The sequence below is a fragment of the Oratosquilla oratoria genome, chromosome 10, assembly GCF_046742065.1.
Source record: "Oratosquilla oratoria isolate Oo_2021 chromosome 10, ASM4674206v1, whole genome shotgun sequence".
Lineage (NCBI taxonomy): Eukaryota > Metazoa > Arthropoda > Malacostraca > Stomatopoda > Squillidae > Oratosquilla > Oratosquilla oratoria.
Window position 1 is genome coordinate 9,820,001 of NC_134786.1, and position 22,819 is coordinate 9,842,819.

The following is a 22,819-nucleotide window of genomic DNA, read 5'->3' on the forward strand; positions in this document are numbered from 1 at the left end:
TTCCAAGCACAAATATGAAAGCAGAGAATTACATGACTTAGAAATGTGTGTATTTGTCTTAGGTGTAAGCCCGCTTGCCTTGTATTGCTGATCATGACGACATAACTCGACTCGTTTTTGACATGGCGCCCAGGCGCGGAGTAAATTGCGCACGATGAGACGTATCCCATACCCTGTAATTCATTATCAATTATGAATTATCATACATTATATATATATATATATATATATATATATATATATATATATATATAAAAAAATAATTATCGCAATTAATTTACACATACAAAATATGATATATATCAGGGATCACAAAACACTATCCACTTCTTCCAGTCTCTCTCAATACTCACTTCCAGCCTGCTGCCACTCTCTCCCCTTGTACATCTCACCACCTTACTTTTACCCACATTTATCTTCAACTTCCTTCTTTCACGCACCTTCCCAAACTCTGTCACTAACTTCCTCAATCCCTCCTCTGATCTTGCTACAAGCGCAGTGTCATCGACAAACAACAGCTGGCTTATCTCCCACTTTTCTCCATTTTCTTTAACCATCTCCAACCCCCTACCCACTACATAGTTGTATTTACCTAGTCATATTATAGGGGAAGGGAGCTATGCTCGTGGTGACCCATCTTTGTATCTTTCAGCATCAAGTTTTTTCTTAAAATCTTGAATAGTGGGTGCTACTATAGCGTGGGGTCGTAGCACCAAATAGTGTTTGCACACACTGTTTCTTTATCTAAATTATTTCAGGTATCCATTACTCTATGTGGGAAGCAATTTTTTCAGATCTCTTCTATAGTTATCCTTTTTGAGTTTCTTCACGTGTCCTCGATCTTGTTTTTCCATTGTTCCATTTTAGTAAATCATTCCTATCTAGGATTTCCATTCCTTTCATGATTCTATAGATAGTCAGCAGATCTCCTCTTTGCTCCAGAGTTGGTAATTCCAGTTTGGACAATCTTTGTTCGTATGTTAATTTGGAAAGAGTTGGTGCCAACTTATAGTGTTGCTGCGTATTCCAGTTTTGGTCTTAATAGTGTAACTAATATTTTTTTTTAAATATTTTCTTCATCCAAGTAGTCAAATGCCACTTTCACTGACATAAGAAAAAAAAAAGTCCAAGACTATAAAATTAACCGAGCAAGAGGGTCTGCCCCAGATCTTTCATAACTCTTACTTCCTTCCATTTCACTCTTTCCTTCGACTAAACCCCCCACTCCCTCCCTCTCCCCACCTTATCTATCCTGACCTCCTTTAATAGGTTGAAGGTTTCTCCGACTATTTTATTGATATGTTTGTCCGGTGTCATGTCTTTGCCGATTATTACTCCAAGGTCTCTTTCCAAGTTCACTTTTTTGACTTCTTCTTCACCAATTTTTCTAATTTCTTGATATTCTGTGATTGGTATATGCTTTGCCCTATTTCCCGCTGCATATTCCCAAACCATTCTGTCACCACATCGTCTATATTGGTGTATGGATCGTTCTTGTGATGCGGTCCTTGTTTCATTTTGAGCTTCTCTTCGAACGAGTCCCAGTCTGCATTTTTTAAGTCAAATCTTGGCGGTGTACTTAGCATGATTGGGTTGTGGTAATGTCACTATGATTGGAAGATGGTCACTGGTGCTGAGCACTCTGGGTGTGATATGCATATTCATGACTGCTGTGTTGTTTGTATCATTCATAACAGACTGGTCAACATCTTAATAGAAGCAATAGACGGGAGGAAATCGCCATAGCAAGGCTGAGGAAGAATTCTACCTATCACCCACCTAGATCCTCATATCACTGGCATATTTCCTCCCCAGTGTAACACCTGTAACACTACACTATCTATAAGACACATATTCATACACTGCATGAAATATAACACACAGCGCCAGGCGCGCATACTCAAGAACATTCAGTTAAACGTGACAAATCTTTTGGCCAATGACTATATCCTTATTGACAAAGTAGTGTTTTATTTGCGCACAACAGGACTACTGCGGAAATTGTAATGGTAAATTAAACAGGATCGCAGGTTTACACCCTTATGGGTCGATAGCCTTAAAATAAAGAAAGAAAAAAAATCCGCTTCCAAAGTGCTTTTCTGCGGTCTGATGTCTACCAAGAAACTCTTTTATGCTTGTGAAATGCCGAGGTCTTTAGTATGTGCTTATGCCAGTCTTAACCACAAGCTAAGTTGCCCTGGTTCACTGTAAAATAATAAGTACTGACTACAGTTAGCAGTCGATTTTGTTCCTTGGACAAATAGCTCAGTCGGTAAGGCGACAGCAATGAAAATTCACGAACGCAGTTTGGAATCCCGGGACAATTGTTGAAATAATTTGATCGACATCAGATGTGCTTATGCGCTGAATTCAAAACGGAAAATGTTAAAAGGACTACTTTGCGTTGACGTTGGTAGCACGCTGATACATTTCCAAGTTGTCTTTCGTCATGGTGAATTTGGGACGGGGAGCGGGTGCAGGGGTCTCCATAGGTTGGAGCAAGGTCTAAGTAAACAGGTCTAATCGCTGGAGTAGTTCTGCGCAGCTTCTGACGTCATTTAGATGCGTCCATTTTCTCTTTGTGATACACTGAAGAAAACTGTGAAACGCCAAGGAAGACAGGAACTATAATATTTTATATATTATATATATATATTATATATCATATATATTATATATTCATATATATAGACAGGAACTATAATATTTTATATATATTTATATATATATATTTTATATAATATTTGTCAGAATATAACTAATTGAGTGGAGCGTTGCGAGCGAAGGCGACGTCATTTTCGAACGACGGACCAACTTCAACTGACAGCTATAGGACCCGCTAACCCCACTTTGAACAGCCAGGTGACGTTCACGGGCTCGCTGCGCCAACTCCCTCGAAATTCGGTCGGAAGTGGTTAGACCTTATATTCTTAGATCTTGGGTTGGAGCAGCCGTAACGTGGTCACCTCCTTATATGAGCTCTCTTCCGGGTATAGCTGTCGATCACGAGTCCAGCACGTGATCCAAAGACCAAGGTGAATAATAGCACTTCATTGACATTTCTCCGTAGACCTGTGCACTCATTTAAATCTGTTCAAAAGGCCTCCCTTTCCTCTACACTTTTCACTTGCAGGCGCACGTGTACATACGTCTCCATTACCAGTTTGTCATCCTCCCATTAACCCTTCAACTACCACAAGCTTGCCTATCTAATCCATTACTTCAATCAGCATTCGCACCCATATTCTTCGTATTAAAAGTTTAAGTATTCGGACTTATATAAGGACGAATTTGTCCCAGGAAATGAGTGTATGTTTTTGTTTTGAGCTTTCAAAAATGTAGTTTCCTCGGTTTTATAAAACTAGATATTCAGCAATGTGTTGATATAAAAATAATTATACAATCTTACTAAAAATTTTGCTGTAAACATAATATATAATAATTTTATTATAATCACAAAACATATTGTTTTTTACAATTTTATTTTAAAAATTCAAACATAATAATAAAACGAATTATAGACCATCAAATATATACGAATATTTTTTCTTTTAATAGGGGTAACTTTAGTAATTATTGCTCGCTACCCTATTCCGTATATCTTTGATTGGTTGTCGCCAGTGTATTCAGTTACAAAGGATTACAAAGGAGTAGCAACGTCAAAGTAGCAACGTCATAGTAGAAATTTCAAAGTAGCAACGTCATAGAAATTTCAAAGTAGCAACGTCATAGCAACGTCATAGTTGTATCGTCAATGTAGCAACATCATAGTAGCAACGTTAAAGTAGCAACATCATATTAGCAACGTCATAGTAGAAATTTCAAAGTAGCAACGTCATAGAAATTTCATAGTAGCAACGTCATAGTAGAAATTTCAAAGCAACGTCATAGTAGAACCTTCAAAGTAGAATTTTCAAAGTAGCAACGTCATAGTAGCAACGTCAAAGTAGCAATGTCATAGAAAATTCAAAGTAGCAACGTCATAGTAGAAATTTCAAAGTAGCAACGTCATAGTAGAAATTTCAAAGTAGCAACGTCATAGTAGAAATTTCAAAGTAGCAACGTCATAGTAGAAATTTCAAAGTAGCAACGTCATAGTAGAAATTTCAAAGTAGCAACGTCATAGTTGTATCGTCAAAATAGCAACATTATAGTAGCAATTTTAAAGTAGCAACATCAAAGTAGCAACATCATAGTAGCAACGTCATAATAGAAATTTCAAAGTAGCAACGTCATAGTAGAAATTTCAAAGTAGCAACGTCATAGTAGCAACGTCAAAGTAGCAACGTCAAAGTAGCAACGTCAAAGTAGCAACGACATAGTAGAATCGTCATACAGTAGTAGCAACGTCAAAGTAGCAACGTCATAGTTGTATCGTGAAAGTAGCAACATCATAGTAGCAACGTTAAAGTAGCAACATCATAGTGGCAACGTCATAGTAGAAATTTCAAAGCAACGTTATAGTGGAAATTTCAAAGTAGCAACGTCAAAGTAGCAACGTCATAGAAAATTCAAAGTAGCAACGTCATAGTAGAAATTCCAAAGTAGCAACGTCATAGAAATTTCAAAGTAGCAACGTCATAGAAGAAAATTCAAAGTAGCAACGTCATAGTAGAAATTCCAAAGTAGCAACGTCATAGTAGAAATTTCAAAGTAGCAACGTCATAGTAGCAGCGTCATAGTTGTATCGTCAAAATAGCAACATCATAGTAGCAACATCAAAGTAGCAACATCAATAGCAACGTCATAGTAGAAATTTCAAAGTAGCAACATCATAGAAATTTCAAAGTAGCAACCTCATAGTAGAAATTTCAAAGTAGCAACGTCAAAGTAGCAACGACATAGAATCGTCATAGTAGCAACGTCAAAGTAGCAACGACATAGAATCGTCATAGTAGTAACGTCAAAGTAGCAACGTCAAAGTAGCAACATCATAGTGGCAACGTCATAGTAGAAATTTCAAAGTAGCAACGTCATAGTAGAAATTTCAAAGTAGCAACGTCATTGTAGACATTTCAAAGTAGAAATTTCAAAGTAGCAACGACATAGTAGCAACGTGATAGAAATTTCAAAGTAGCAACGTCATAGTAGAATCGTCATAGTAGCCAAGATCGAGAGAATACTCTCGGTCTTGTATATATATATATATATCACAATTTCCGACAGTTGTCCCCGGACCAAAGATTTGTACGTTGGCAAATCAATGCTTCTACCAACCACGTTATCGAAACTTTAAATCCCTCAATCTCGGGGTCAATATACACCCGCAGGATTCGAGTCGACTGCTAACTGCCGTCCTAATCTCAATTTCACGAAGGACCAAGCCAACCTACACGTAGTGGTGAAGCAGGAACGCATCCTTGATGGACTTTCGTCGTTGTAGTAGCCGAATAGAATCGTCAATGACGACGATGTCGATCACATAATTTCCGACAGTTGTCCCCGGAAACGGACCCAGGACTTGTACGTCAGCATGTCAATGTTCTACCAACCACGCTATCGAGGCTATATAAAGATCGGGACTGCAGTTAGCAGTCGACTCAAATCCCGCGGGTCTAGATTAACCCCGAGGTGGTCCGACTTTTGGCCGGTCCGACTTTTCCCCTGCCCTAAGTACATTGCGAAGGCGAACGAGGAACTAGGTACATTGCGAGGGCGATTGGACCAAATCGGTCACCTTCGAATTTACGGCTAAATTCATGGGGTTCTCTGAGATTTTTTGGATTTTGGGTGATTATGGTCACTTGCTCCGATTTACCCGCCATCTCACTTACAGGTCGAGGGCGGCTAGGGCTGCTGTGGAGTCCAATTTGACACCACTCAGGCCAACGGTATGGGTGCCATAGGCCAAAAGGTGATTACTGGGTGAAAAGGCCCAAATTTGGAGGGGTGCCACTGCCACGCCCTTGGACTCAGTCTGCTCATGTTTACCTTGCTGTGCACTTTGACCGACTCTCTCCCTGTGGGGCAAGTTTAGACCAAATCGGTCACCTTCGAATTTTCGGCTAAATTGATGGGGGTTAATCCTTTGAGATTTTTTGGATTTTTAGTCATTTTGGTCACTTGCTCCGATTTACCCGCCATCGCACTCACAGGTCGAGGGTGGCTAGGGATGCCGTGGAGTCCAATTTGACACCACTCAGGCCAACGGTATGGGTGCCAGAGGCCAAAAGGTGATTACTGGGTGAAAAGGCCCAAATTTGGAGGGGTGCCACTGCCACGCCCTTGGACTCAGGCTGCTCATGTTTACCTTGCTGTGCACTTTGACTGACTCTCTCCCTGTGGGGCATGTTGCCAGAGGCCCAAACGTGATTACTGGGTGTAAAGGGCCAATTTTGGAGGAGTACCACCGCCACACCCTTGGTCTGAGCCTGCTCATGTCTAACTTGCTGTGCAGTGTGTCCGACTCTCTCCCTGTAGGGCAAGTTTGTCATTTTGATCACCTGCCATCTCACCCACAGACCGACATCACTTAGCCCGTTCGCGGGGTCTCACACCACGGTCAGCGGCGGGCTGGGGCACGTCGGCTGGAAGGTGATGCTAACCCCGCCCATCGTGGACCAGCAGTCGGCCGACATCATTTAGTCCGTCCGCGGTGTCCTCCGCCGGGTTGGGCGGGGGTATCAATCATTTCTTGTATTTGTTATTTACCTCTTCTTTTATGTTTTCACTATTGGTAGCATAATTAATTTTCCTCTTTTCATTTTCACGCTTCACCTCTATAATATATTTTTTCATTATCTTGAGTTTGGGAGGTTCATGTGGTTTGAAAATGGGTAGTTCCAATGTCCATCATTACTCTACAGAACAAAGCATTTCTGAAGATGGGGAGAAAGGAGTGGGTATCAAAGGTTAGGGTCTGATGAAATTGCTCAGGTAAATATCAAGAAAATGTGTCACACTGGAGCTGTTCATCATTAGACCCCCTTCCTTACACCTTGACAAAGGGGTCTGATATTGGGAGGGGGGTTACCATGCTTGCAATTTTTCATTTTCCAGGCTTTGAAAGGCCCTTTCATAGATGATGAATACAGGTTATTAAAAGAACAGTGATTACTCATATTGTTTCCTTGTGAATAACAAAATGTACAAGATATTATATATCTCTTTTATAAACAATACTTGAGTTTTTGACTGATACATAATGAATAACAAAAAAAATCAGTCAATCTGGTACATTATTCTTTTTTATGACAATGCAGCTCTTGCCCTTGGACCTCTTTTTCAAATTTGCACACGTTAGATTGTGGGAGAGGTATAAATATGGCAACTGCAGTCCAGTTCTGTACACAAAGAAATTACACCAATAAACAACAACTGGCATCATGTGTCAGGACAATCCCAGGAGACTGAACAAGGTCCACATTTGTAAGTTATCCCACCAGTGGCAGGCTGTACACTAAGTGAGATTATTTAACATCATATGGCACATACTGCTGCTGATAGTTTTGAAGCCGTTACAACTTAGGAGCAGCAGAATCATAATTTGCTTTTGTACATTTTCTTCCATAAGTTTTTTTTTAATGCAACTAATGCACTTGATGCATACCAGCTGCACAAGATATGAAGAATAGGAACCTGGTTCCCATTTCAGCTGTCATATAGAGAAAAGTATGACAAGAAATACGGCAATACTCAAGGATAATGGGGCTATCTAGGGGGAAAAAAAAAAGTTTCCCAAGAATAGACTGCCCATTATATACTGTTACACTTTGAAACTGAACATCAGTCTGGGTGGAAAGTATAGAATATGCAAACAGTTTAACAGGAGACAACATGTTCAGCAAAGATATGATTTTGTTATGATATACCAAGAAGATAATACTCTCATAAGTTAGGTATTTATATGGTTCCTGCCCGTTCTGACATTCAGCATGAAAGTTCACCTTATAAATTCCTCTTTAACAAAATAAATATTTGCATGAAAAGTAAGACATGTCTTTCAGGGAAGGTAGGACCATGTCAGTCACTGGCCTAAGGCAGACAAAATTCATGACACCAAGGTATTAGTTTCCCTCCTAACTCATCCACAGGCAGGAGCTCCTCAAACAGTAGTTTCAGATGCACAACAAATAACAGGGATAACATAACAATTGGCTGCATAGTTAATCCTTAGAGGAAACAATCCATTTGGAATTGACAAGAGTATTTTAATTAAAAAAGAAGACTTATTTGAGCACTTGGTAGCACACTCCCTTCCAACCAAAACCACTAATAAACACGATTTCTCTTCAGAACTTTCCCTTTATATCTGCTCAAGGTTGTTGTCTTGCAAGAGTTCGTGTTGTAAATACTCACTGATCGTACCTTATTATGATAGTTTATTGCTAACAGTTACATCTATTAAGGAAGCCTTTTCACCCATCAATATCCCTACCCTTTTATAGCATTTCAATTTTCTGTTCAAGACTATTTCTCAAAAAAATCAACTAAATATAACAAAAACACACACATTAATCATTTGAGCCCAATTGCAATAAATGTATTAACAAATGATTTCCATTATACTCAGAACCAATTATATTAAACTCAGTGTTTATACTGAGATCTGTAATAGACTGTAACTTGCTAAAAAGTTGTGGTACTAAATACTGGTTATGCCTTTAGATTTTTCCTTGTATACACCCTTTCTAAAGAAATGTGCATCAAGCAGGATGGGGATTTGTATTGCTGCTAGGAACTAACATCAATTTCATTTGACTAGACTATTAAAAATCCACAAATACTTGTCACTATCTGATCATTGCACTACTATCTTACCTCTCCAGTGCTTTGTCTGATTAGCTACGGATGGCATCAGTTTCATTTCATTCTAAATCACAAAATTCCTATGCATACAAGAATCAATAAACAAGGCCTTCTAAATATCTATTTAAATATGTGTATATAGTTCAGAAAGATGTTTACCTTCCAATTATCATGTCAACTTTCTCACCTTCCTAGCAAATCTATCAAAAATCATAATTTTAATACTTAAGATTATGTAAGCATTTCCTCATTTTAGAAAATTTAAACATATCTGTCAATTTTATAAAACAGGTAACTAATCAGTCCCTTTGGAATGTTGCATGCTGCAATGCAACTGATCCCATGACACAAAACCTCTTTCATACAACTCCTTAGAGCTGTGGGTCTTCCTACAAGAGATCTGAGGCTACAGACTGACTCCTTTGAAACTTGGATAAGTTTCCAACAAAACTGTGATTGCCTTGCAGCACCACATGTGTTTTAATCAGCTGGATTATCATCTGTGTCATCTTGTTATTTCATTAACTATAATCATTATAGACACACTAATTCCTAAACTCAAACATTGCACACTTTTTTGTCATTTTCCAATAAATAAATCTTATCACAGGAAAAGCTTGTTGAAATTTAAAACATGTCAACATTTCAAAGACATATGTAAAATGATACCCATAATGTTCCCTTACTGTAAACAGTAGACAATATAATCCATGTCTTCCTTAATGTTGAACTTTGAGTTGCTAGTAAGTACAGTTGCCAGCATAGGAATTCCCATATGAAGGATGACATGAATCCCTAGCACTGAGTTTCCGAAACACAGTGTGTTGCTGGAGGCCTAGCCTCTGTTTCTTCATGAGTTGGAATCTGGAGAGAGGATGAGGGAATGTTCATAGTAATTGATGGTACTGTTAGTTCATTACGGACAGGAGGTCTTGATAGAGAATCCCGTCTGCTAGATGCAAGAATGGGGGAAGTGTTTGAGCTCTCCCTTGTTCCATGCTTTGTGCTTGAATCACCAAGGCAATCATCTAAACTTAAGGAACTGTGGCCCCTATGCATTCCTACATCTAATCCTACTCTTGAGTTTCTTCTTGATCTCATCATAACAACTCCTGAACAATCTTCAATGTCTGAAAAGTCTGAGCGAATGGAGCACAAGTCCTCTAAGGACATGGCAAGGTTTTCGGAGTCACGATGCATTCGACGCTGAATTAGTCCCTCCATCAACTGATAATCCGACTCCTCAGCATCTCGTAGTAAGCTGTGCCTCACACCTAATGTGTGGGGGGTACTAGAACCTGACAAATGTCGTCTACGTGCTACAGTGGTCATGTGGGGGTAATGTAGGTGAGGAGATGAGGGTGGAGAGAGCCTTGCCATACAAACAGTTTCTAGTTCATCTGCCAGGCTTGTGTATTCAGCATTCAGAGTGATGATGGGAGGTGGAGATGAGGGAGGGATGACTTGAATCCTAGGCCTGCTGGATCCTGATGAAACGCTTCTCTCGAAGTCAAACTTAGGTGGTGAATGGTGGTGAGCTGTAGCCTCTGTTTCAGAGTGGGATCTTCTGTAGCGTACTACAGAGGTTCCATCATGATCTTCCTGTTGTGCTCTTTGCCTGTCTTCCTCCTCACTGGCAGAATCTGAAGCTGGGAACTGAGGATCCACAAAGTAAACATGTGATGGACTTACTAACTTTTCATGGGATGGCCTTTTACCACGGTGCCTGAGACTGCTTTTCCTTGATCTTGTGCCGCCTGATAACTGTCGTTCTCTTGAGGCTCTTGCCAGAGAACTTGACTCTGAGTCTAATCGTGGCTTGGATACTTTGCGCACTTCTGAAGTTGACTGGACAGGACTAAGGTCTGAATGGGAATTGGCTCTCACATCTAATGCAGACTGGTGGTGGGATGAAGGCTGCTCTGGATGGACAAAGCTGCTTTGAGATCCTGAGGCTTTTCTTGACATGGGTTTTTCCTCTTGTTCCACTTCACCTTGCTGTTGATCTTCACTCTCCACATCACCATCTTTGACGTGGTGCAAAAACTGCTGGCTTTCTTCTAACAAACGATGGAGACTGGTTTGAGAAAGGGATCTTGGAGTTCCCTTTGGGGATCCTCCTTGGCTGTCACTGCTGCTCTTCTTTGGTCGTCCCACGTGGTTGAGCATAAAACGATGAACAACAGCATAACTATTTTTCAACTGTTCTACTTTCTCCTCAAGATGTTTGAGGTGGAAGTCAAAGGAATTTACAGTTGTCATGGTTGCCACCACTTTGGTGTGCATGTCTTCTATTCTCTGCGTCAATCCTTCTGTCCTTTCTGCCATTACACGTACTCGTTCCTGGAAAGATACAGTTCCATTAATACCTACCACACTCATTTATTACCTAAAAATTACTTGTGGCCTAAAATAGTGAACTTGTTATTAATGAATTTTCATTTACACTTTATTTTGTATCAAAAGTATTCAATCTATATCTACATACCGAGGCTTTTTCCTCCTTATATGGGAGGCAGTCACTCCCACCCATTCCACCACCCTTGCTTCCCTCTTATCTTAGCTCCCCATGGAGGACGGGTCATCCCTATCTCCTGCCTACCACCTGGGTCAGATGCAATGCAGCAAGACACAGGCACAGCACATCCACAGCAAAGCTGCTTCACTTACACAGCAATCCCCCCCGCCCTCCATCCCCTCATGTGGAAGAGAGAAGATGGAGAAATCCCTTCAGGCTGCATCAAAATATCATCCATACACAACCATCCTCTACTCACCCCTATCACCTGCCTACTCCCTTCCTTGTTCAACAGGCATTCCCCTCTTGTTCAAAGCCCCTTTCACCTCATTCACAGACAGTGTGTCTGGGTACTTTGTCAAATGCTTTGTTTGTGTCTACTGCCACCTCTACATTTCTTTCTTGTGGTGCTTTCTTGTTAAATTCCTACAGCACTTGTGTGATGTTTATGAGAAATGTGCTGATAAAGTGGTCCTCCTTGAATCCATATTGTATTAGTGTAGTGCTGGGACTCCTGGTTCTATTATTTGTTTATGTATATTTATAGGTTCAAGGAATATACAGTATCAGGAATCAAGGCAATCGTAGATATAATCAGATATAGGTGGTACATGCCGTTCCCATAGCAACAGAACCACCTTTCTCACCCCTACCACACCCTCCAGGTTTCAGTGGGAAAGGATGACGTGCCTCTGAGCTTGGATATCTACTCATCTGAATCCATGAGGATAAAAGGTTTATACTGGGGACTGACCAAAAATTCCGCATTTCTTAGGAGGAAACTGGGAGAGTTGGGATAGTCCCATAATACCAGAAATATAGGTAATTAGAAATGCCCAATGTGAGTAACTCGATGAGGATACGGTAAAGGAAACATGGACTGGAGGTGAAGCTTTATTCCTGACGTTTCGTCTAACGACTTTCTCAAAGGAATGAGCATACTAGAAACATACAGAGATTATAAACCCGCCTTATGGCTCAAGGGGGTGTGCGAACGTATAGCGCTGCGTCCTGATTGGCCCGCTGAGACAGCCAATCACGAAGCGCTATATTCGCTGAAGATTTGGCCCAGGTGAAACTCCCAGCCTTATTGTTGATATTTGGACGAGTGGTGATGTACGCAGCTTCTATAGATTTCCTGATCTTCTTATCCATACCTTCGTGTAGAATCTCGGCTCGGTTCCATTGTGGGAGGTGCCCACAATCGTCAACATGCACCACCATTGCGTTGGTGAGTCTATGGTGACGGAGGTCGGCCTTATGCTCCCTGACTCTAGTGTTAAGGCCCCTCTTAGTCTCTCCGTAGTATGCTTTATCGCATGATGTGCATGGGATCTTATATACGATGCTGTCTTCTCTCCCCCTCATCTTAGTCCCGCTTTTTATCATGTCACCAATCTTCGTTCCCGATGTTACGGCTGCTTTAACTTCCGTGCTCCTGAGCATTCTAATAATGTCTCCTACCTTCTCAGAGTTAGGAAGCGCCATGTATGATGTTTTTGTGGTGGCGTTGCCTTCTCTTAACCTGTTTGTGTGGATTATTTCTTCCGCTCTTCCACACAAGCAGGTTAAGAGAAGGCAACGCCACCACAAAAACATCATACATGGCGCTTCCTAACTCTGAGAAGGTAGGAGACATTATTAGAATGCTCAGGAGCACGGAAGTTAAAGCAGCCGTAACATCGGGAACGAAGATTGGTGACATGATAAAAAGCGGGACTAAGATGAGGGGGAGAGAAGACAGCGTCGTATATAAGATCCCATGCACATCATGCGATAAAGCATACTACGGAGAGACTAAGAGGGGCCTTAACACTAGAATCAGGGAGCATAAGGCCGACCTCCGTCACCATAGACTCACCAACGCAATGGTGGTGCATGTTGACGATTCTGGGCACCTCCCACAATGGAACCGAGCCGAGATTCTACACGAAGGTATGGATAAGAAGATCAGAAAATCTATAGAAGCTGCGTACATCACCACTCGTCCGAATATCAACAATAAGGCTGGGAGCTTCATCTGGGCCAAATCTTCAGCGAATATAGCGCTTCGTGATTGGCTGTCTCAGCGGGCCAATCAGGACGCAGCGCTATACGTTCGCACACCCCCTTGAGCCATAAGGCGGGTTTATAATCTCTGTATGTTTCTAGTATGCTCATTCCTTTGAGAAAGTCGTTAGACGAAACGTCAGGAATAAAGCTTCACCTCCAGTCCATGTTTCCTTTACCGTGTCTATACAACTTGTTCACATGGATTTTCATCGATGAGGATAGGTAATGACATACAAAGATTTAGATGAATGAAACCATTTCCAGGGTTAGGGAATGGGAAACTGATCAAAGGGAAGGTTTGCACCAACCTGGGCACAGGGCATCATTCTGAACTGGGACTCTTGCTATATAGGTCAGTTCTTGACTTTCTTCCCCCCTTCCCTTTTTTTTTTTTTCTTTTTTAGTATATTTGATAATACTAATAATACATACATATACCAAAGGCTTTTTCCCCCTTACAAGGGAGATAGCCAAAAAGAAAAGGCATAAAAACCATTCCCCCCCTAAGTCCACTCCACTCCCCTTCACCTTCTACCCTCCCTCTTATCTTGGCGCCTCCTGGATGATGGGTCATCTCTGCATCTTGTCCACTGCCCTGGGTCAGAGGCAGTGTCACAAGACACAGCACATCCACAGCAAGGCCGCTTCATTAAATTGGCGACCCCCTCTCCATCCCCTCATGCAGTAAAGGAGAAGACAGGGAGAAATCCCTTTAGGCTGTGTCAAATTTTTCTCACACATACTACACCACCCATCCCCCCACCCATTCCACCTCATGCATCACAACATCATCCATATACAACCATTCTCCATTCACCCTTGTCTTCTGTCCTCTCCCTTCCTCAACAGACATTCCCCTCTTCCCCAAAGCCCCTTTCACCCCATCCATCCATCTCATCCTAGGTCGTCCCCTCATGTTCACTCCCTCCACATCTGCCTTCCCTACATATTTTACTAGTCTTTCTTCACTCATTCTTTCCATGTGACCAAACCATCCAAATACTCTTTCATCCACCCTATCTCCCAACTCCCTTACCACCCCTGTTCTCCTCCTCACCTCATTTCTCACTCTATCTAGCCTAGTAACCCCCATCATACTTCTCAAGACATCTCATTTCAAACACATTCAAACTCCTTCTCTCTTATGTTCCAGGTTTCTGCCCCAATCACTCCTTCATACAATCTCCTCTTAGCCTCCATTCCCAAATGTCTATTCCTCATTACACTTTTTAAACCACCAAGGCATTTACTCGCTTCTCTCAATCTACATTCTACCTCCACCTCCACTCTACCCCTTCCTGCCACATTTGCACCCAAGTATCTAAAACTATCCACTTCCTCCAGTCGCTCTCCCTTAACCTCTTCAGTATGGGCCAAAATCTCGCGGGCAGCATTAGCTGCCAGACGTGCGATGTGTCTTAATAATACTCGCATCATAAAATATAGTCTCCACTTATATCGATCGTTCTCTCTTTCACCCGTGAATTTTTATAACCATAGAAAATGTGATGACAGTTTAGAGAGTATGTCATTACGCAGGGGCAACTACAATAAATATAATCAAGACGCCGATATGGCAGCCTCGCGTATCCACTTGCTCCTCATGCCGCCTACGTATGCGGCACCGTATGGAAGGGGTTAATGCTCACTTCCAGTCTGCTGCCACTTTCACCCCTTGTACATCTCATCACCTTACTTTTACCCATATTTATCTTCAACTTTCTTCTTTCACACACTCTCTCAAACTCTGTCATCAACTTCCTCAATCCCTCTTCTCATTCTGCTACAAGCGCAGTGTCATCAGGAAACAACAGCTGGCTCACCTCCCACTTTTCTCCATTTTCTTTAAACAATAATATTAAAATATAATGAAATATCAATATAGATATCTGTACATTAGATTATTACAATTGTAAGGCACCTGAGTTGGATGGGTGTCATGCAGAATGTCAAAAAAAAAAAAAAAAAAGGAGGTACAGTGCTGGTGGACTGGCTGGTGAGGTTATTTAATGTTTGTTTAAGAGAGGGTAGAGTGCCAGAGGATTGGAGGAGTGCCTGTATAGTTCCACTTTACAAAGGAAAAGGGGGCAAGTGTGAGTATAGTAGTTTCAGAGGAATCAGTTTGTTAAGTATAGTTGGGAAGGCTTATGGGAGGGTTTTGATTGAGAGGATTAGGAGAGGAACAGAGGGAATAATTGGTAAGGAACAGTGTGGGTTTAGGACAGGTTGGGGTTACATGGATCAGATCTTTGTGGTAAGACAGATATGTGGAGCTTTAGGAAAAGGTAAGGATGTTTTTTGGGCTTTTATGGATTTGGAAAAGGCTTATGACAAGGTAGACAGGAAGGCACTGTGTGAGGTATTGCAGATATATGGGATAGGAGGAAGCCTGTTAAGAACAGTCAAGAGTTGTATTGAGGTGGTTAAGCAAAGAAAGGAGTGTAGGGGGTGCTTATGTGTGAATATTTTGATGTAGCCTGAAAGGATTTCTCCCCATCTTCTCTCTTTCTGCATGAGGGGATGGAGAGGGGGGTTGCCTATTAAGTGAAGTGGCCTTGCTGTGGATGTGCTGTCTTGCTTCATTGCTTCTCACCTATGGAAATGGGTGGGATAGAGGGATGATGGGAGGTGGAGATGAGGGAGGGAAAGGGTGGTACATAGATAGGCCTATCTGTCATCCTTACTATACTTGGCTAACCCCCTTATAAGAGGGAAGAAGCCCTTGGCATATGGATATATATAATAACTAAAATAGATATAGGTGAATACATTAAGTCTACTAGTGTAAACATATGAAAATTTGTAATTATAGACAAGACTGCACCTTCAAAAATTGCATCAATATGAGAATAGTGAAAAACAATTGCTGCTAACAATTGAAAAGCTTCTAACCTAACAATAAACTAACAATCAAGCATGAAAAATGTGTCAGTCAACAATATACAAACCTCAGTACTCATTTGTTCCTTTTGATCTTTGTCTCTCATGTATCCATCTACACATTCTTCTTCAAAATCATGAAGCCTTTCTAAACCCTCAGAATCAAGGAAGAGCTTGAGGCCATCATCATAAAGAATAGGTTTGCCTTTCCATCGTAGAAGGCAGTATTTCAAGGCGCGGTGGACATGTGAAAAAATTATCAATGGTGGAGGAAACACAGGCTTTTCTTCAAATTCCATCACCACCTAGTGGATAAAGAGAAACATTATCACAAGAATGAATAATTTAATGGCAGCATATTCAAATCTCCACTACTAGTATTATTACTGCTACTACTGATTGGGAATACTTTATCTGATCTAAAATATGAAAATTTCCTAAATCTGAAAGTTTTTAGTGACAAACATCATAAATAGAAGATATCTGAGAGTGTTTCAAAACTAGACTGCAGTCTACACTGCGTACATGATCATAAGTGTAACTTTTATATGAAATAACAAGTACATAACCAGGGGCATTGGGAAAGAGGGGAATGTCTGTTGAGGAAGGAGGGGAGAAGACAGAAGATAGGGGTGAATGGAGAACAGTTGTGTATGGATGATGCTGTGATGCATGAGGGTGGGTGGAGGGGGATGGGAGGTGAGGGAGTATGTGTGAGAAATAAATTGACGTAGCCCAATGGGATTTCTCCCCGTCTTCTCCTTTTCTGCTTGAGGGGACAGAGAGGGGGGTTGCCAATTTAAAGAAGTAACCTTGCTGTGGATGTGCTGTGTCTTGTGACACTGCCTCTGATCCAGGGCAGTGGGTGGGATGCAAGGATGACCCATCATTCAGGATGTGCCAAGATGAGAGGGAGGGAAGGGGGTGGATGGGAATGGAGTATGTTGGGGATGGAATGGGTGGGAGTGGATTTTATGCCTTTTTTTTTGGCTCCCTCCCTTGTAAGGGAGAAAAAGCCTTTGGTATATGTATGTATGTATAACCAGATTCTAAATAATAATCTCAAAAACTAACATAAACAAGGTAGTGCTATTGGAGGGACCAATCTATTTATTATGAAACTACATACATATATACCAAAGGCTTTTTCCCTTATAAAAGAGGTACTTGAAATTTTTGGATGCCTTTGATCAAGTAATTATGGAACATACTGTGTCTGCTTGAGAAGCCTAAAGTATACTGGGAAATACTCTGCTGCAGCTGAAGCTGTCATTTTTACCTGATGAATTCAAATAGACAGAGCAAGTGACAGTCACCTGTAACTTTTAGGAATGAACCTTGGTCTGAGGATAGTACAAAGCTCAACACATCATGATTGAAATCTAAACTAAAACCCTGAACACTTTATTCATCCATCAGCCAAATTATTTCACCCACCTACTGAATGGTGCCTAGAATGGTACCATTAGCACCAGTAAGGCTAATAGTTTTTTCTCTCACCTGGAAACGCTGGAACATCCAGACTTGGTGCGAGATGGCATTAACTGAGGTAAAGATGTTGTTGAAGACGGCAATGAGGAGGTTAATGAGGAGGATGTTGGCCACCAACAAGTACATTGACATTACAGTGGGTGTGATCCAACGCCCTGGGTGACAAGGAATTTCACCCTCGCCACCACACGGAGGATCAATATCGCCTGCAAACACTTCTCCGTACAGCATGAAGTAAGGCTGTGAAAAATACATCATTAACAAAGTCACAAAATTAAATTTTAAGCAGTTATACTTCAATATATTTCCTACAAATAAGGACCTTTTTTTTTATTATTAATTTCTGCAAACACAGCTATTACTTACATGCATAACATTAAAAAAAGTAAAACAATAAAATAGAATAAATAAATTAATAAATAAATAAAACATATACTCTCCAACCCTCACTGATACATTACAATGGAATATAATGCACAAGCCCACAAGCATAAGAATTATAAGTCACAAACAGGTTGGCTGGCTGCTTTCACATGCTTTTTTTTTTAATATAAATATATATATATATATGTATTTACCTAGTTGTATTTACCTAGTTGTATATTACGGGAAGGGGAGCTATGCTCGTGGGGTCCCGTCTTCATTTCTCATTTTATCTAAACAATTTTTAAATTCATGTATTGTTTTTGCACACACCACTTTCTCATCTAACTTGTTCCAACTGTCTATTACTCTGTGTGGAAAGCTGTTCTTTTTCAAATCTCTTCTATAGCTGTCTTTTTTTATTTTCTTTCCGTGTCCTCTTGTATTTCTGTCATCCCATTTTATCAGATTCTCTCTATCAGTAATTTCTATGCCTTTCATGATTCTGTAAATAGCTATCAAATCTCCTCTCTCTCTTCTTTGCTCTAGTGTCTGTAGTTCAAGTTTTTCTAGTCTCTCTTCATATGATAGTTTTAAGAGTGTTGGTGCCAGTTTTGTAATTGCTCTTTGTATTCTTTCAAGTTTTTTTTATACATTTTTTTGTACTTGGTGACCATATTGTTGCTGCATATTCTAATCTTGGTCTTATCAGGGTGATTAGGATTTTCCTCACCATTTCTTCATCCAGGTATGTAAATGCCACTTTGATTGTTCTTATTAAATTATAAGTTTCTCCAAAAATCTTATTTATATGTTTTTCAGGTGACATATTATTCATAACAATGACTCCCAGGTCCTTTTCATTTTCTACTTTTTTTATTCCTTCTCCCAAATTATATGATCCTGTTATTCTGTTTTTGCTTTTTCCAAATTCCATTATACTACACTTTTTTGTATTGAACTCCATCTCCCACTTCTTACTCCATTCCTGTACTTTATTTAGATCTCTCTGTAGTGATTCACAATCTTCTTCAGTTTTCACTCTTTTCAGTAGTTTTGCATCGTCTGCAAAGAAGCTCATATAGCTTTCAATTCCTTCATCCATATCATTAATATATATAGCAAACATTATTGGGGCCAGGACTGTTCCCTGCGGGACACCGCTTATTACTTCATTCCATTTTGAGTGTTGGTTTCTTATCACTACTCTCATTTTTCTTTCTTGCAAAAAGTCTTCCATCCAATTTAGTAATTTACCTTGTATTCCTCCTTCAGATTCTAGTTTCTTAAGCAACTTCTTATGTGGTACTTTGTCAAAAGCTTTTTTTAGGTCTAGAAATGCACAATCAGCCCATCCATCTCTTTCTTGTATTATATCTATTAGCCTTGAATAGAAGCATATTAAATTGGTGACGCATGATCGTCCTTGTCTGAATCCAAATTCCCTTGGATTTAGTACGTTGTTTTTTTCCAAGTATTTTACCCATCTATTTTTGATAATTCTTTCACAAATTTTTGCTATTGTACTTGTTAGAGAGACTGGTCTATAGTTGGTAGGTTCCTCTTTATTTCCTCCTTTATATATAGGTACTATATTTGCTTTTTTCCAATCTTCTGGAACTTTTCCTTCTTTCAAGGAACTGCTTATTATGCTATGGATTTTGTCTGCCAGTTCATTCCTGCATTCTTTCAGAATCCAGTTTGCTATTTCATCTGGTCCATGGGATTTTCTGACATCAAGATTACTCAATTGTATCAATATTTCATTCTTTGATACTTCTATTTTTTCTATAGGGGGGACTTTCTCTTTCCATTCAATCTCTTCAGGTTGTATGTTCTCCCTTGTAAACACTGATTTAAAATGTTTGTTCATAATTTCCGCCATTTCCATTTCCTCAGTGTATTCAACTCCCCCTTGTCTTAATTTCTCCAAGTCCTGTTTGTTTTTCAGTTTATTGTTTACAAATCTGTAGAATAGTTTTGGTTGATCTTTACATTTTTCTATGACGTCTTTTTAATATTTTCTCTTTTCCTCTCTGCATGTTTGTACATATTCATTTCTATAACTGGTATATATTTTCCATTTTTCAGGTTTTCTGTCTTTTTTCCATCTGGTCCAGGCTTTGTCTCTTTTGTCTTTTAACTCCCTACAGCTTTTGTTGTACCAGCATTTTACATATTCTTTTTCTTGTTTTTGTCTTGGGACATACTTTTCCACTCCTTTTTTGTAAACTTTTGTCAAAATATTCCATTTCTTTTTCACTGATGTTTCTTCTTTGTATATTTCTTCCCATTTTTCTTGTTGAAAGAATTCTCTTATTTTATCAAAGTTTGTTTTTTCATACATCATTCTTCCTTTTCTATATTGTTCATTTCTTTTGATATGTTTTTCTTCATTAAGTTCCAGTTCAATCAATATGTGGTCACTTTTACTTATTGGTGTTTTATATTCAATCTTGTCCACTATTCTAGGTTCAGATGTAATTAATAAGTCTAGTCTCGATGGTTCTTCTTCATTTCTATACCTAGTGTTCTCCTGTATCCATTGTGTCATTGTGTGGTCAATAATCATCTCAAGTAGAGCGTTTCCCCATGAGTCATCTCCACCCTTTACTGTCATTTCTTCCCAGCAGATTTCTTTGCAATTAAAGTCGCCCATCATAACTATTCTTCCTCCATCTTCCATTATTTTATTTAATGTTATCTTTGTGTCCTCTAACATACTTTTATGTTCACTCTCCTCCCATGAGGCTGTTTTTGGAGGCACATAATTTATCACAAATTTTCTGCTCTTCTTATCTCTGTCTTCCACTTCTATCATAATCATCTCTACTGTATTCTTTCCATATATGACACCTTTCACGTTTATATCCTTCTTAGTCAGGAACATAACTCCACCCCCTTGCTTTTTCTCTCTGTTTCTAATCCAATAATTGTATGCATCATGTCCTACACTGTTGGGTGGTAGTGGGCCTTTTAATTTTGTTTCTACAATTCCCATTATGTCCGGTTCTTTTTCTTTCAAATAATCATTCAGCTCATTCAATCCTGTTATTAATCCATCTATATTTGTGTAAGACACTCTTAGTTTTCTGCCACTTCCATTGTGTTCTCTGTTTCCCTTATGTTTTTCTTTTGTATGTCGAACTTCCTTAGTTTCATGTTCACTACTCTCCAATAGAATCTCTCTTTCTCTGACTCCGTTCTGTTCTCGTTTTTTGCCTTAGCTTCCAGTCTTTTCTGCTTTTCTTCCTCTCTCTCCTCTTTATTCATTTCCCTTTTTATCCATATCTTTTTGTATTGTTCACTTGTTGCTAGTTTCCCTGTTTTGGATAAGATATTCTCTGCCGTTGTTTGTGACTTGAATTTAATCTTAATTGGTCTGGTCTTGTCTGTGCTATACTTTCCGAGTCTAAATTTCTCTTCGATTTGTTTCATAATTTCTGGTTCATCTTCCTGAACTGATTCTAGTAATTGGCTTACTTTTTCATTTTCCTCTTTGATTCTTGTGGTTCTATCTGGGTTATGTTTCTCTTCCATTCCTAATATAATTATACATTTCTTTTTGTCTGCTAAGTCTCTTATTATATTCTCCTTCTGTCTCATCACTTTAATAACTGAGTTTTCAGTTTGTTCATTCATTTGCTGTCTGATTATGTCAGTGAATGCAACCTTGCTATTTTCTTGAATTTTTTTCCAACCCTCCTTGTTCTCCATATTATTCTCCTTTAAGACTTTATTCTCATCTTTTACTTCTTTTAACTGTTGTTTTAATTCTTCTTGTAACGATCTGCAATCTTATCTTCTTCTGTTTTCACTCTCTTGAGCAATTTAGCATCATCGGCAAAGAAGTTCATGTAACAATTCACTCCTTTGTCCATATCATTTATGTATATGGCAAACATTAAGGGAGTCAAAACAGTCTTGGGGGACACCACTTTTTACTTCTTCCCATTTCGAGTTTTTCTCTCTAAGAATCACTCTCATTTTCCTTCCATTGAAAAAGTCCTTCATCCATTCCAACAACCTGCCTTGAATTCTTCCTATTTTTTCAATTTTGTTTACTAATTATTTGTGGTACCTTGTCAAAAGCCTTTTGCAAATCCAGGAAGGCACAGTCCGCCCAACCATGTCTTTCTTGTATTATTTCAATCAGTCTTGAGTAAAAGCATATTAGGTTTGTGGTGCACAATCTTTCACTTCTAAAACAAAATTGTTTGGGATTTATTATATTGTTCTCCAAATGTTCTCCAAATGGATTTGGGAGATAGGGTTGATGAAAGAATATTAGGATGGTTTGGACACATGGAAAGAATGAGTGAAGAAAGACTAGTAAAAGAGGTATGGAAGGCAGATGTGGAGGGAGTGAACATGAGGGGACGTCCTAGGATGAGGTGGATGGATGGGGTGAAGGGGGCTTTGGGGAAGAGGGGAATGTCTGTTGAGGAAGGAAGGGAGAGGACGGAAGACAGAGGTGAGTGGAGAATGGTTGTATATGGATGATGTTGTGACTGCATGAGGAGAAATGGTCGGGGGGGTGGGGGGTGGGGTAGTATGTGTGAGTAAATTTTGACGCAGCCCGAAGGGATTTCTCCCCGTCCTCTCCTTATATGCAAGGGGGGACGGAGAGGGGGGGTCGCCGATTAAATGAAGCGGCCTTGCTGTGGATGTACTGTGTCTTGCGACACTGCTTCTGACCCAGGGCGGTGGGCAGGGTGCAGGGATGACCCGTCATCCAGGAGGTGCTCAGATGAGAGGAAGGGTGGG

The 22,819-nt window shown here is 39.9% G+C and overlaps 1 protein-coding gene across 13 annotated transcripts in view; it reads right to left on the reverse strand.

Moving 5' to 3' along the window:
• Positions 1-7,050: 7,050 nt before the first annotated feature.
• Trpm (transient receptor potential cation channel, subfamily M) overlaps positions 7,051-22,819 on the reverse strand; it is a 320,107-nt gene continuing 304,338 nt past the window's right edge. For all 13 annotated transcript variants that reach the window (XM_076191463.1, XM_076191469.1, XM_076191459.1 and 10 more), the window contains 3 exons: positions 17,699-17,929; positions 16,267-16,503; positions 7,051-11,091 (listed from right to left, as the gene is read on the reverse strand). In XM_076191463.1, the coding sequence (XP_076047578.1) occupies positions 9,544-11,091; positions 16,267-16,503; positions 17,699-17,929 (2,016 nt within the window). In that variant the 3' untranslated portion in view covers positions 7,051-9,543. The remainder of the gene's footprint in view (positions 11,092-16,266; positions 16,504-17,698; positions 17,930-22,819) is intronic.